The sequence below is a fragment of the Siphateles boraxobius genome, unplaced genomic scaffold (genome assembly GCF_051911475.1).
Source record: "Siphateles boraxobius isolate OS27281-9 unplaced genomic scaffold, OSU_SipBor_1 20, whole genome shotgun sequence".
Classification (NCBI taxonomy): domain Eukaryota; kingdom Metazoa; phylum Chordata; class Actinopteri; order Cypriniformes; family Leuciscidae; genus Siphateles; species Siphateles boraxobius.
In genome coordinates this window covers 10,154,029-10,166,592 of record NW_027508811.1, presented here as the reverse complement: position 1 = coordinate 10,166,592, position 12,564 = coordinate 10,154,029, and the positions used below count along the sequence as shown (strand labels likewise).

Genomic DNA, 12,564 nt, shown 5'->3' with positions numbered 1-12,564 from the left:
ATACCTTCTTTAATGTAATTTTATAACTGTACAAGTGTGAATGAGAAGACCATCTACAAAAACCTCTATTTTCTATAAATATGCATGAATAAATCCATAAAGTGTTCATTAATTTACAATACTGTTTAATATTATTTAATTATTTTGAGTTTAGTTGTGTGGAATATATAATCAGTGTTTTCTATGCAAATGAGAAATCTTTGTTCTGTCTTTATTTTTATTAAAAGGATACAAATGCGTTAACTTAAAAAAACAAAACAGATTAATCAGAATTAAATATTGACAGTCCTAATATACTGTAATATCAATACAATTAATGGAATTAATATAATATTAATACATGTTAAACATTTACCTTCCTAACATATCAAAACCATTCAACAAGCAAAAGTTCTGTGTAGGTTTGTGCACGAACTCTCACCTGGTTTAGATGCACACAGGCATCCACAGCTGCTTTGGGCTGGTTACATTTCAGAAATGCACTGACAGCCTGCTCACACATTCCCACGGTAACAAACATCTGACCAATGTCCTAAATGCGCACACACATACACACACACACAAACATACAATAAAGCACAGTTCAAGCCATTCAAGATAATCTGAACCAAACACTGGTGATTGGTCTGCTAACAAAGCATAAGAAAATAGGACAGAGAGAGAGAAAAAAGAGAGAGCACCCACTGGTAGCAGTTTATGGTTTTCTGGTAGGGAGTTTGCAAGTTTCTCCAGACCATCATAGTCCTCCAGCATATAATAACATTCAGCCAGACGCTCCTGATTGCGACCCTGCAGGTAATACTGCACTGCATTCAACCTGTGGAAAACACATACTTCAAGTCTCTGTGTCAACTATCAAATTTAACAATTTAAAAGTAAGTAGACAACCAGTCAAAAATTTGGACACACTTTAATGCGTCACATTTGTGTTCATTTTGTTACCAGCCTGTCCGAGTTCCCATTAATCTCTTTGGTTACTCATTGATTAGTCATTCTGTTCAGCTGTTCATTACTTTATCAGTTCTCATCATTGTATAGTGGTTGTGTTTGCCTGTTTTCCTGTGCTTCTCCTGCGTGGATTTAATACAGTCAGTTCGTGTTTGATTCTCCTTTGTCGTGCGTTCTGTATACCACTGTCAGCCACACGTGACAGAAGAATGGATCACAAAAAAGGACTATGGAGATTGCTTCTGCTTTCTCTGCTCTCGGCTGGGAGGGACTTTCTTTTTTGGATTAGTCTTTGCGTTTCTGCCAGCTCGCCCAGGGAACGGCTTTTGACGATGAGACTCTAAAATTGATATATTGGGTCGGGGCGAACATTCACAGCCCACAAGACCTACCAGATATAAAGAAAGGAAACTGGAGAGATGCCATTTTCCAGTGTGTGTATCCCAGATAGATGTCACCGTTCCACCTGCACCTGATCCCGCCCAGCCTCCCTTTCCTGCCTCCTCATCCTCACGACCAGCAGTGTTGCCCGGTCCCATCAGCTCTCCATCAGCGCCCAGGGCTCCACCACCATTGGCTCCATCTCCATCGCTTGTCCCCATGATGTCGTTGAGAGCTTCTCCCCCATGGCTCCTCCCTCCCTCAGCGGCAGTATGGGCCTCCGTCATGGCTGTGGCCTGGGTCCCTGCCTGGCTCCTCTTCTTCCTGGCTCCTCCTGCTATCTCCACCTTCAGCTAGCCCTTCACCGGTTCCTCGTCCTCCTCCATAGCCCCCGCCCTCCCTCCTCAGTTGGACCTAGTACGGCACAAGGACGCGCCTTTCCAGAGGGGGGTGTAATGTCACGTTTGTGTTCTGTTTTGATTCTGTTACCTGCCTGTCTGAGTTCTCATTAATCCCGTCCTGTCTGTGTTCATCCATATGTGCGGATATGTCTCCCAATGCAGCAGCTTGTTTTCTTACACTAAGAAGCATGCATATTTTTTACATGCATACTCCTGCTTTCTTGGGGGGTTAATTTATGTATGTTATATGAGCAGCAGTAGTAGCAAGTCTCTGTACTTGCTCTGCAGCAGCGTAGCCGATCTATTCCACCAAGACCAAATTCATTAACATAAGTATATCCATCACCATGCCAAACACTCCGAGAGTAGTCATGACAGAAATGAGTGTATGACACTGAAACAAATATTGTAAGATAGACATTCAGCTGCGTGGCTTTGCCTGTACAAACACATACATAAATATGAAAACACCTACTCTTAAGCAACCTACCATTTCTGTCTGTCTGCAAAGTAGTCTCCAATAGCGTTGTAAGCCTGCTCCAGAAGAGCATCATCTGAGTCCCCTGATCCTGTCTTCAGCAACTGCAGAACCCTGAACCAATCACCGAGCTTTATTCGCAAACTGATCGCCAAATCCCTAAAGAGATCAGAGGGAGAAATAAGAATGATGAACATTCAAAATTAATTGATTTTTGTTGCTTTTTCAATTTAGTTAACTAAAATAAACAAAGTCAACAGAGACACATTTGGAAACTGAAGTGAGTGTTTGTTTTTTTACCTAAATATCATCCAAGTAGACTTTATCAGCAAAGCATTGGTAGTGCACACTGTGTATATGTTGTATGGTGGTGCATATACAGTATATACAGGGTGCCTACAGATATACTTTTTAAGGCCCTTTATTAGGAAAACTAAGACATTTTAAGACTTTAGGACCTGAGGCCACCCTGATGTATGTGTGTATATATATAAAATATATAGTTTTTAATAGTTTTAGTTGTTACAATAGCAACTGAATATTTCGATAACTATTTAATTCAACTAAATTATTACGGAAATACTCTAAATTGTGTAAAGTTTTTCTCAATTTAATTAAATTAATTCAACATCACTATTTTTTGAGTGTAGCGTGGATGTTCACAGAGATTTCACACAGCATGAAAACATGTATACCTGCGGTCCATGTCCAGGTACATCCTCTCTGCCTCCTCGAACCTGCTGAAGTAAGCAGCTACCTCGGCCTGTTTCATAGCTTCACTCTGAAGGTTGCTCAGTCTCTTGACAAATTCAATGCCCTGGTAGTCCCTACAGCGCACGAACGCCTGTTCAGCCATCTTCAAATCCAGCTTCTGCAGTGCCGCTTCTGCCAACAAACGCCTGCAAGTGCACACATAAATACAACTGTCAAGTACAGAAGGTCTAACATTTCTCACTGAATACCTCAAATACCATTTTTCCAGAATGACACATTAGTTCTGATGAAATTATTATTTTGAAGTATTATTAATGTATTTATACAGTATTTGATCTCAACAAAGATTATCTTCACACCTTGCATGCTTAAACAGCATCAAAATGTGGACATTCCCAAAATGACACTCATAATGACACTTTCAGTTGCGTATAGCTAGATCTGTTTCACTGAAGACACTTTAGACTGACAAAAAATGGACAAAAGAGGACTAAGCGAGTCTCTCTGGGATCTTTCCATATGCTCATAGAAAGCTGAGAAAACCTTTGACCTCTGACACGTTGGCATGTTAAGGATGAGCAAAATCAAACAAAAGAGCCTCTGAGCTCTAACACTTACATCCAAGCAAACACACAGACTGAAAGAGAGAGCTGACACATGACTCTTGCTTTCTTTACACCATATTCCTACAGGATTCCTTCTCCAGTTCCTGTCTGACAGTATAAATAGCAGCTTTCCTCACTTACTAATGTACTGCCTACATTTCACCCCAAAATCAAAGAAAGAACATTATATTCCCAAATGGGGATTGTGATTTGTATTTCTATCTGAATAAATCAAAGGCAGTCTAGCAAATACTGATATACAAATACTTAAATAAAATGACACATAAATTATTGGGTAACACTTTATTTTGATACTCCACTTTAGACATTCTACTAATATACAAGTAACTTTGCAACTACATGTCAACTACCAGTCATTAACAGTCTACTAATACTCTAATGACAGTTAGTTGACATGTAGTTTCAAAGTTACTTATAGTTAGTAGAATGTCTAAAGTGGACTATCGAAAAAAAAAAAAACATCTAAAGTACGGGGTCAAATGTGACCTGGATGTGCTCTTGACACATTACCATAGATTCATTATGATTCTGTTTGCGATGTGATCATTTTAAGCTGCTAAACTCTGGGAAGGTTTTCAGTCCAATGATCCAATAAGCGAATTTATTCCAACAATCAGTCCAAAACAGCACTAATGTATAAAAAACCAAGCTGATCATATCAGAGATGGCAGAGAGAATAGACTCACATTGTGTTATCAGTGAATTATTCATTCCTGAATGTGTCCTGTCAATAATGTATGTTAGATGAAGGTGCATTGCTTTGAAGCACCTGTAAAGAACATTAAACTTAAGCTAACATGACACTAGGGTTTGCCTACCTGCTTCTGTAGCAAGAGTCCAATCTGAAATTCCTCCTTGTGCTGTGAGAACTGACAGAGCCACTAAAACTCCAGTGGGCTCCTAAATCAATAGAGCCGCTGCAAAACTTTATGGCTATAGTAAACATCTCTCTCTCTCTCTCTCTCTCTCTCTTAGATTATTTTTTTATTTTTTTATGAACATAACCATAAATAACTGCACACAAATGTGCCTTTTTATATTACAGCTTATTTTATTCCACTTTTTCCAGATATCCTTCTCAATGGTATACTAGGTATACTAGGAGAACTGTGCTGCCTTATTGGTTTTATCTTGTCCTGCCAGTGCCAGGATCATCATTCAGTTCATAAATCTGTACCTCACACTACATTCAGACTATTTAAGTGCACCTCATACTTTCCACTTCCAGGACCCAAACATACACAGCCATGTTGCACACACACAAATCTTTAAAATGTATAACAAACACACACATACAAATAAACAAAATCACACTGCATGTTTTAGCACACGCTTCCGTACTGCCTCACTAAGCTTTTATTACCGTATTCCTCTTTGTGTGTGTGTGTTTGCTTGAATAAATAACCACACCGCCCCATTTATAGTGTGGAATGCGTGTCTGTCTCTCACCAGAGGCGCGGATGGGGATTGTCTTCAATAAACTGAGAAGCATCTTCAATTCCAACTTTCTCAATCAGCGCCCTGCTGTCCCTCAGTGAGCGGATCTCAAAGTTTATTAAATAATCTTTATTTGGAACCTCTGGATCCTGAAGGATAAAATTATATTCAGGGTTCACACAACTTTTAAGATGTTAATATGATATATTTCCCAAAAAAAGATGTATAGAGACTATAACAGCTAATATGTGTGTGTGTGTGTGTATTTTATATATATATATATATCAGTGGTGGGCCGTCAGGTCCAGCAAGGCCTTCTCTGCTGAACTAAACACTATCAGAATCACTGACTTTAATATATTTTTTCCATGAATGATTATTAAATTATTCCCAATAGTCCACTCTCTTAATCTCACAGCTTTTCTCTTGGTTGCGCTGCTTCCAGTATTGTATATTTATTTTTGCGCTTTTATCCAATTCTATTTCAGCCATCAGGTGTTGCCAGGGTCAAAGAAATCTGCCTTGAGGCCTTCAGAATCGACAGTGCGGGCGCCTGTAGCTTAAAATCAATGGAAATGTGGGTGGTGATGGCGCAGTGGATAAGACACATGCCTTTGGTGTGAGAGACCCGGGTTCGAATCCACTGCGAGACACCAATGTGTCCCTGGGCAAGACACGTAACCCCTAGTTGCTCCAGAGGCGTGTGAGCTCTGAAATATAGCAATTGTAAGTCGCTTTGGATAAAAGTGTCAGCTAAATTAATAAATGTAAAATGTAAATGTAAATGAAACTGTTGCTTTAACCAATCAGATAATCAGTCAGATTTAATCAGCCAATCAGATTTCGATTTGACTGCACCGGGGGCATCTAGCAGGCGTACAATAATGCCGGCATTTTCACGTCATTTGATTGGATGGTCAGAGCGCGTACTATTATAGGTAGTCAGAGGCTGAGCTAGCTAGCTAACCGCATCTATAGCGAACTGCATAAACTAAAATACATTCCTGTAGATTTAATAGTTTTTCAACCCACAAATTAATGTTTCTTTCCCTTCTCGAACCCCAGCAGGTTCAATACTACAGGAAAAGATCCCTTATTCAGCCTTATCCAGCTTAACGCAGAGTCACAGAACTCTATTCGATACAGATAACCTGTAACGTTACACCAGAGTAATTGAAGACTTTTTGAGGAAAGAAATTAGGATGGATTTTGTGTCAAACATAATCAGTATTTGTGGTGAGTATAATGCTTTTTTTGCCCCCGTTTTTCCGTGGTGAATAGGATGTCTTAATTTTTCTTGTAAATGTATGATCTCATGTTTTTTTCAAACATTCAAAATATTGTAACGTCTGAAAGGGGACTATTGTAACCCTTGAAGGACAAGACAAGGGAGGCTCCGTTTCTAAACTGATAATCAGGACGCAAGAACCACTGTAGCCTACACTAACGCACACGCCAAACTCACTCGCTCGTTTCTCTCTACCTGCCTTTCCGAATTTACCGCGTTAACCCTATAACTGCCGGTGCTAAATAAAAAACAGCAATTTCACAACAATTATAGAGTCTGTGCGCTGCCTAGCTATTAAAAGTTATTAATTCACTGAAGGCCTAGGTGTGAAATGCACGGCCCGCCACTGATATATATATATAAAGGTCCTTCTCAAAAAATTAGCATATTGTGATAAAGTTCATTATTTTCCATAATGTAATGATACAAATTAAACTTTCATATATTTTAGATTCATTGCACACCAACTGAAATATTTCAGGCCTTGTATTGTTTTAATACTGACGATTTTGGCATACAGCTCATGAAAACCCAAAATTCCTATCTCAAAAAATTAGCATATCATGAAAAGGTTCTCTAAACGAGCTATTAACCTAATCATCTGAATCAACTAATTAACTCTAAACACCTGCAAAAGATTCCTGAGGCTTTTAAAAACTCCCAACCTGTTTCATTACTCAAAACCGCAATCATGGGTAAGACTGCCGACCTGACTGCTGTCCAGAAGGCCATCATTGACACCCTCAAGCAAGAGGCTAAGACACAGAAAGAAATTTCTGAACAAATAGGCTGTTCCCAGAGTGCTGTATCAAGGCACCTCAGTGGGAAGTCTGTGGGAAGGAAAAAGTGTGGCAAAAAACGCTGCACAACGAGAAGAGGTGACCGGACCCTGAGGAAGATTGTGGAGAAGGACCGATTCCAGACCTTGGGGGACCAGCGGAAGCAGTGGACTGAGTCTGGAGTAGAAACATCCAGAGCCACTGTGCACAGGCGTGTGCAGGAAATGGGCTACAGGTGCCGCATTCCCCAGGTCAAGCCACTTTTGAACCAGAAACAGCGGCAGAAGCGCCTCACCTGGGCTACAGAGAAGCAGCACTGGACTGTTGCTCAGTGGTCCAAAGTACTTTTTTCGGATGAAAGCAAATTTTTGCATGTCATTCGGAAATCAAGGTGCTAGGAAGACTGGGGAGAAGGAAATGCCAAAATGCCTGAAGTCCAGTGTCAAGTACCCACAGTCAGTGATGGTCTGGGGTGCCATGTCAGCTGCTGGTGTTGGTATCAAGGGCAGGGTCAATGCAGCTAGCTATCAGGAGATTTTGGAGCACTTCATGCTTCCATCTGATTTCATTTTTCAGCACGACCTGGCACCTGCTCACAGTGCCAAAACCACTGGTAAATGGTATTACTGTGCTCAATTGTCCTGCCAACTCTCCTGACCTGAACACCATAGAGAATCTGTGGGATATTGTGAAGAGAAAGTTGAGAGACGCAAGACCCAACACTCTGGATGAGCTTAAGGCCGCTATCGAAGCATCCTGGGCCTCCATAACACCTCAGCAGTGCCACAGGCTGATTGCCTCCATGCCACGCCGCATTGAAGCAGTCATTTCTGCAAAAGGATTCCCGACCAAGTATTGAGTGCATAACTGAACATAATTATTTGAAGGTTGACTTTTTATTTATTTATTAAAAACACTTCTTTTATTGGTCGGATGAAATATGCTAATTTTTTGAGATAGGAATTTTGGGTTTTCATGAGCTGTATGCCAAAATCATCAGTATTAAAACAATAAAAGACCTGAAATATTTCAGTTGGTGTGCAATGAATCTAAAATATATGAAAGTTAAATTTTTATCATTACATTATGGAAAATAATGAACTTTATCACAATATGCTAATTTTTTGAGAAGGACCTGTATATATATATATTAGAATTTTAAAATTCAGATTTCCAAGAATGACTAAAACACACACACACACACACACACACAGTTTTTTGGAAATCTCAATTTTTGAAATAAATTCATAATCAACATTAAAATGAATCACACATATTCCAACCAACCCTCATAATCTCATCCATAAGAACAGATTTGATCTCCAGATCCTCAAAGTGGCAGATGAAGCCAGATGTTTGAATTGGTTCCTGTGTTCAAAACACAACACATATATGAGCTTGTCAGGAGAGAATGCTCACACTAACACTGCTGTAAATTAAACCATGTGAAGAAATCAATTTTTTGATCAAGTTAGGCTGATTATTTATGAGAATACACTTTTAATATCAGTGCAACTGAATATTGTGTACAATGTGTGGAATGAACCCGTACACCACACTTCCTGCTATTTTTCTGTGCAGGAAGAAAAAAGCTTTGTTAAACGTCTGCAGTAGGTGGTCTGATCTACAGGCCATGTGCAGTGTGATTAACTGAGGCTGGTACGTGTGTGTGTCTGTGTGTGTGTGTGTGTGTGTGTGTGTGTGTGTGTGTGTGTGTGTGTGTGTGTGTGTGTGTGTGTGTGTGTGTGTGTGTGTGTGTGTGTGTGTGTGTGTGTGTGTGTGTGTGTGTGTGTGTGTGTGTGTGTGTGTGTGTGTGTGTTCAGGTAAACCCTATGTTATGGGGACAAAATGGGGGCAATCTTTGAAGCTGAAATCCTTGTCTTTGTGGGGACATTTTTTGGTCCCCATGAGGAAAACAGCTCATAAATCATACTTAGTGATGTTTTTGAAAATGTAAAAATAAAGAAAGTGTTCTGTGATGGATAGTTTTAGGGTTAGAAGATAGAATATACAATTTATACAGAATAAAAATCATTATACTTATGGAATATCCACATAAAACTTAGAAACCCAACGTGTGTGTATGTGTGTGTGTTTGTGTGTATCCATGTTTATTTGAAAATGGCAAGACTTCCTGAACCCTGTACATGTAAGAGTACAGTAGCTCTGACAAAACTCTTACTCTCACCATTTCTTTCTTTTCTTCCATTTATGTTTTTTTTTGTCATCCTCTTTTCTCTTGCCACCATACTGTATATGCATGGGTATGCTTATGCAACTCATTTCTCTATGTCTCACCTCAGGGTCCAGGTTTCTGAAGACATACATTCTGGTTTTCTCCATCATGGAGAATAGATCTGGGTTATCATTAGCCCATTTCATATCCCAGACATCCTTGCGTTCGAATTTAGATGGGTCTCCGGCTGTGGACCCGCCTTCTGCATCCCCTGATGAAGCCCGTGTCTCTACATCCAAAAACGTTAGCACACCCGTAATGTCGATTATAGCCAGTCGGCTGGAAACATAAAATACAGGCAAAATCTCACTATACAAGCAGGAAAAAGGAGTGATTAGTCAAACAATGATAGTGCCGATATGGTCTACAGTTGCAATTGGATAGGTTGGATAGATTTATTAAAAATAAAAGAGAGGGAGAAATCAGACCTGGAGTTACAATTCAGGGATAGCTGATATGGTCTGGACGTGAGAGAATATTTCTGCAGGATGTTGATATTGGGTAGACTGTATCTCTGTAAGATACCAGACTCACGACCCTGCGGGCATCACAACCACACATCAAACACACAGAAGCTTTGTGTTGAGAAAGCGTGTGTTCTTTTGTAAATCAGACGTACCACTAGAAGCATCCTGTCTGATGCTGTGATGCAGCAGATCGGATCTCTGGTGGCCTGAAACAAATGAAACATTAACATGTCTCACTCTCATGACCCTTTCTCATAGCCAATGCTTGAATGTAGGCCAGGATGATATTAAAGGTGGGCTGAAGTCTCCATAAAAGACACCTTTTCTGGCATTTGCGTCCCTTAGAGGAGTTTTTGATATATATAAATGAAGCAGATCAAGAAAAATACAACAAAAGTACACAAATATTTAATAAACCAACTGAGCTGGGCAGTGTTTTATGACACTTTCCCCACTAATCCTCTCACGAGAGGTTGAGAGAGCCACAGGTAAGTGTATGTGATGCGTGTACTCACTGTGAAGGCTTTGGCAAAGTTCAGTGTCCCATCCGATGTTCCGCTTGGACTGTCATCGATGTGATAAACCCTAGAGAAGAAAGTCAGCAAGACAGAGTGAAAAGAGACAGTGTGTGGGTAAAGTGGAGCAAGAGAGGTATTGCCTCAGTATATTTCTATCATGTGGAAGGGAAACAGAACACTAAGTCCACGCCTGGTCTGTGTGGGTCACAAGACTTCATCACACAGCCTTGAACGGAACTTTCTAAACTGCTGCCGTCATCGAGCACACCCTCACACAGCATCGATAGACAGACCGGCAGACAGGTCTGCCCACAGACTGTATGCATTAAGGAAAGCCGCTTCATCTGATGAAAGCTTACATATTACACAGATCTGTTACTTTTATTGAGCCGCTGAGTCTGAGATGGGACAAAGTGTTAATAATATAAAATCTGTACTGACCAGAAAATAGATAGCTACTGAATTTAATACACATGTTATGCAAAGTAGGGATATTTTGACAGTGCTATAGATTTTCTGTCTGACTGCTGGTGACAACAGACGGTTTAAACTATCCTGTATCCACACTTGTGAATGCTAGATTTGTCAATATGTATGATTAATATTTGGTTACATTATTTTTGTGTCTGATAATGTTGAGTGGGAGGCAAGGAAAAACACATTTTGTAAGATAAAAGAAGCAGCAGCAGATTGATAATTGAGTATAGGGAGATATATATCCCCTACAGTAAGATTTTTAAAATAAATTAATAATTATATTCATCAAGGCCACATTAAATTGATCAAAAGTTACAGTAAAGGCATTTATAATGCTACCAAGGGTTTTCTATTTCAAATACATGCTGCATCTTTTAAACTTTCTATTCATCAAATAATTTATCCACAAAAATATTAAGCAGCACAAATGTTTTCAGCATTGACAATAATAAGAAATATTTCTTGAGCACCAAATCAGCATATTAGAATGATTTCTGAAGGATCATGTGACACTAAAGAGTGGCTGCGGTAAATTCAGCTTTTCAGTAAATGACATTTTTAAAGATATATAAATTGAAAGCAGTTACTTAAATTGTAATAATATTTCATAATATTGCTGTTTTACTTATTTTTTAATCAAATAAATGCAACCTTGGTACAGTATAGTACAGTACAGTACAGTGATAAGAGACGTCTTTCAAAAACATCTTTAAAAAAATCTTATCAACCCCAAACTTTTGAAAGGTAGTGTTTTTTTTTATTACAGATGACTTTTGACCCTCACCTCTCCCGACCTTCCTTTCTTGTTTTGGCGACCTGGTTGATCTCAAGAGCAGTGAGTTTCTTAGCCACACGATACTGCCAAACGTAAAATACCTCCTTAGATGCAGTGATCACGTGAGTCTTCGTCATGGTGACGTAAAGAGGGTCTGTGATAGTGGAAAAGTGTACAAAAACATCTGGGAAAGAACATCTAGAATACAATTAATTTCACATATTTCATCTATACATCAAAGCTGACTGTTAAAGGTGTGTGTGTGTGATTTTGAAGGCTGTTGAAAAATCACACAAACTTCTATATTAAGACTGGGATTTAGGGACAAGGTAAATCAATCAGATTTAACCTAAAAAAAAAAGTTTTTTGTTTTATGAGTAACTACAGATTCTGTTGTGTGCTGCAGTTCAGGCTCTGGAATCTGTCAACAGAGAGACCAGGAACGTCTGTCCCTACCACAGATCTGCTCTCCAAACCAGGGGAGGAATTTAGCAGGATGCCAGTGAGAGTGAGAGGAAAGGAGCCGGGATTCCCACCACAGCTTTCACACTGTGTATGTTGGTGTTATTCATTACAACCTCAAGCCGTCAGCTAGCTTATCATCAAAGAAACAGAATTACAGAATTATTTCTGACTTACATCTGTTAAATATAGCTCAAACCTAAGCTTAATAAGACCATTAAGGCACATGTATACATCTCTCTGATTAGTCAATGGCCTCTAAAGTGAAACCGTAGCTGAAAAGTATTTTCTTTGTACAGATGACAACCTTATCAAAACGATCCCCGTTCACAGGGATCTGCGAAAATAACTAATAATGCTGTATTATGCATGCCAGACAAGTAGTTGGCGATGTCACTTTGTAAAGACTACGCACCTACGCATTCTTTTACTACAGTGCACTCGAGCCGAACGCAAGTGGCTATAGATACAAATTACACAATCCATCTTTTTTTGTCTGATTTTCATGGATGTTAATCTTGATAATACTGTATTATTACTTTGTCTTCTGGGTAAATCTCATCTTCACAAAGCCAGA

The 12,564-nt window shown here is 39.4% G+C and overlaps 1 protein-coding gene across 1 annotated transcript in view; it reads right to left on the bottom strand.

The window, feature by feature from the left end:
* Window positions 1-12,564, bottom strand: part of wdr35 (WD repeat domain 35) — a 28,656-nt gene that overhangs the window by 8,968 nt on the left and 7,124 nt on the right. Inside the window, exons 13-23 of the mRNA XM_077236654.1 lie at window positions 11,535-11,679; window positions 10,271-10,340; window positions 9,908-9,961; window positions 9,717-9,826; window positions 9,351-9,567; window positions 8,340-8,420; window positions 4,998-5,134; window positions 2,904-3,107; window positions 2,221-2,367; window positions 685-817; window positions 422-532 (exon numbers count right to left, since the gene is read on the bottom strand). Coding sequence (XP_077092769.1) covers window positions 422-532; window positions 685-817; window positions 2,221-2,367; window positions 2,904-3,107; window positions 4,998-5,134; window positions 8,340-8,420; window positions 9,351-9,567; window positions 9,717-9,826; window positions 9,908-9,961; window positions 10,271-10,340; window positions 11,535-11,679 — 1,409 coding nt within the window. The remainder of the gene's footprint in view (window positions 1-421; window positions 533-684; window positions 818-2,220; window positions 2,368-2,903; window positions 3,108-4,997; window positions 5,135-8,339; window positions 8,421-9,350; window positions 9,568-9,716; window positions 9,827-9,907; window positions 9,962-10,270; window positions 10,341-11,534; window positions 11,680-12,564) is intronic.